Source organism: Myotis davidii, unplaced genomic scaffold (assembly GCF_000327345.1).
Source record: "Myotis davidii unplaced genomic scaffold, ASM32734v1 scaffold937, whole genome shotgun sequence".
NCBI lineage: Eukaryota > Metazoa > Chordata > Mammalia > Chiroptera > Vespertilionidae > Myotis > Myotis davidii.
In genome coordinates this window covers 1670223-1671197 of record NW_006288252.1, presented here as the reverse complement: position 1 = coordinate 1671197, position 975 = coordinate 1670223, and the positions used below count along the sequence as shown (strand labels likewise).

General features: G+C 68.7%; 1 protein-coding gene across 1 annotated transcript in view; it reads left to right on the top strand.

The window, feature by feature from the left end:
- SH3BP2 (SH3-domain binding protein 2) overlaps positions 1-975 on the top strand; it is a 35082-nt gene that overhangs the window by 23204 nt on the left and 10903 nt on the right. Inside the window, exon 4 of the mRNA XM_015561568.1 lies at positions 728-830. Coding sequence (XP_015417054.1) covers positions 728-830 — 103 coding nt within the window. The remainder of the gene's footprint in view (positions 1-727; positions 831-975) is intronic.

The following is a 975-nucleotide window of genomic DNA, read 5'->3' as shown; positions in this document are numbered from 1 at the left end:
AGGGTGGTTGGTCACCGTGGTGTGAAATGACCCACGTGCCAAGCCGAGACTCGCGAGCTGCATGGAGGTGAGGGCTGGGCCCTGGGCCCGCAGCTGGGACAGGGGAGCCGGGCCTGCGAGCGAGATGCCACTTGTCAAGGCTCTGAAGGCCCAGAGTGTCTGGGCCTGCCCATCCCTCCGCGTGCTGCCTGGTCGTGGTGCCCCAGCTGGGCACCCGCTGGTCTGCTGTCTTTGGACAGGGTGCCTGCGAGGACGCCTGCCACTGACCTCCTGGGCTGGTGGGCTGCTAGGGATGGTGCAGCGGAGAGCGGGGTTTCAGCGGGACTGACTGCTCAGCCTGGGGTCGGAGCCACACTCGGGGCTTCTGTGCCTCCTCCTCTTTGCCCCTCCCCCGCTGTGCCAGCCTGGGCTGGAGGGAACCTTCCGGCAGCCCGCAGCACCCAGCAAGGCGGCTGGGCCTCCCCAGGCCTCTGGCCCTGCTCTGCCCGTCCTGGAGCCAGTGCCCACACCTCCCCTGCCTGGGGCCGGCCATCATGCCCATGACTGTGTCCCCGTTTGACCCCATTCTGGACTCCTGGGGAGGGGCCCGCATGCCAGCCCAGCTCCTTGCCCTTCCATTCCGTGGGTTCAAAGCCTGGTCCAATCGCCCATGGCCCCTGGGGGGGGTCCCCAGAGTGGGGTCTGCCCAGTGGCCCAAGCTCACCCGCACTCGCCCCCCTGCCCACAGGGCCCCTGCGCTTTGTCATCATCCACAAGCGATGCATCTACTACTTCAAGAGCAGCACCTCCGCCTCCCCGCAGGGCGCCTTCTCCCTCAGCGGCTACAACCGGTGAGTGCCCGCCTGCTGTGGCCCTGCTCCCCCAACCCAGCTCCCCCTGCCCTTGCCCCCACCCGACCTGCTCCCCCCTGATCTGCTCCCCCAATTCAGGTCCCCCTACCCCTGCTCCCCCACCTGCTCCCCCCTGACCTGCTCC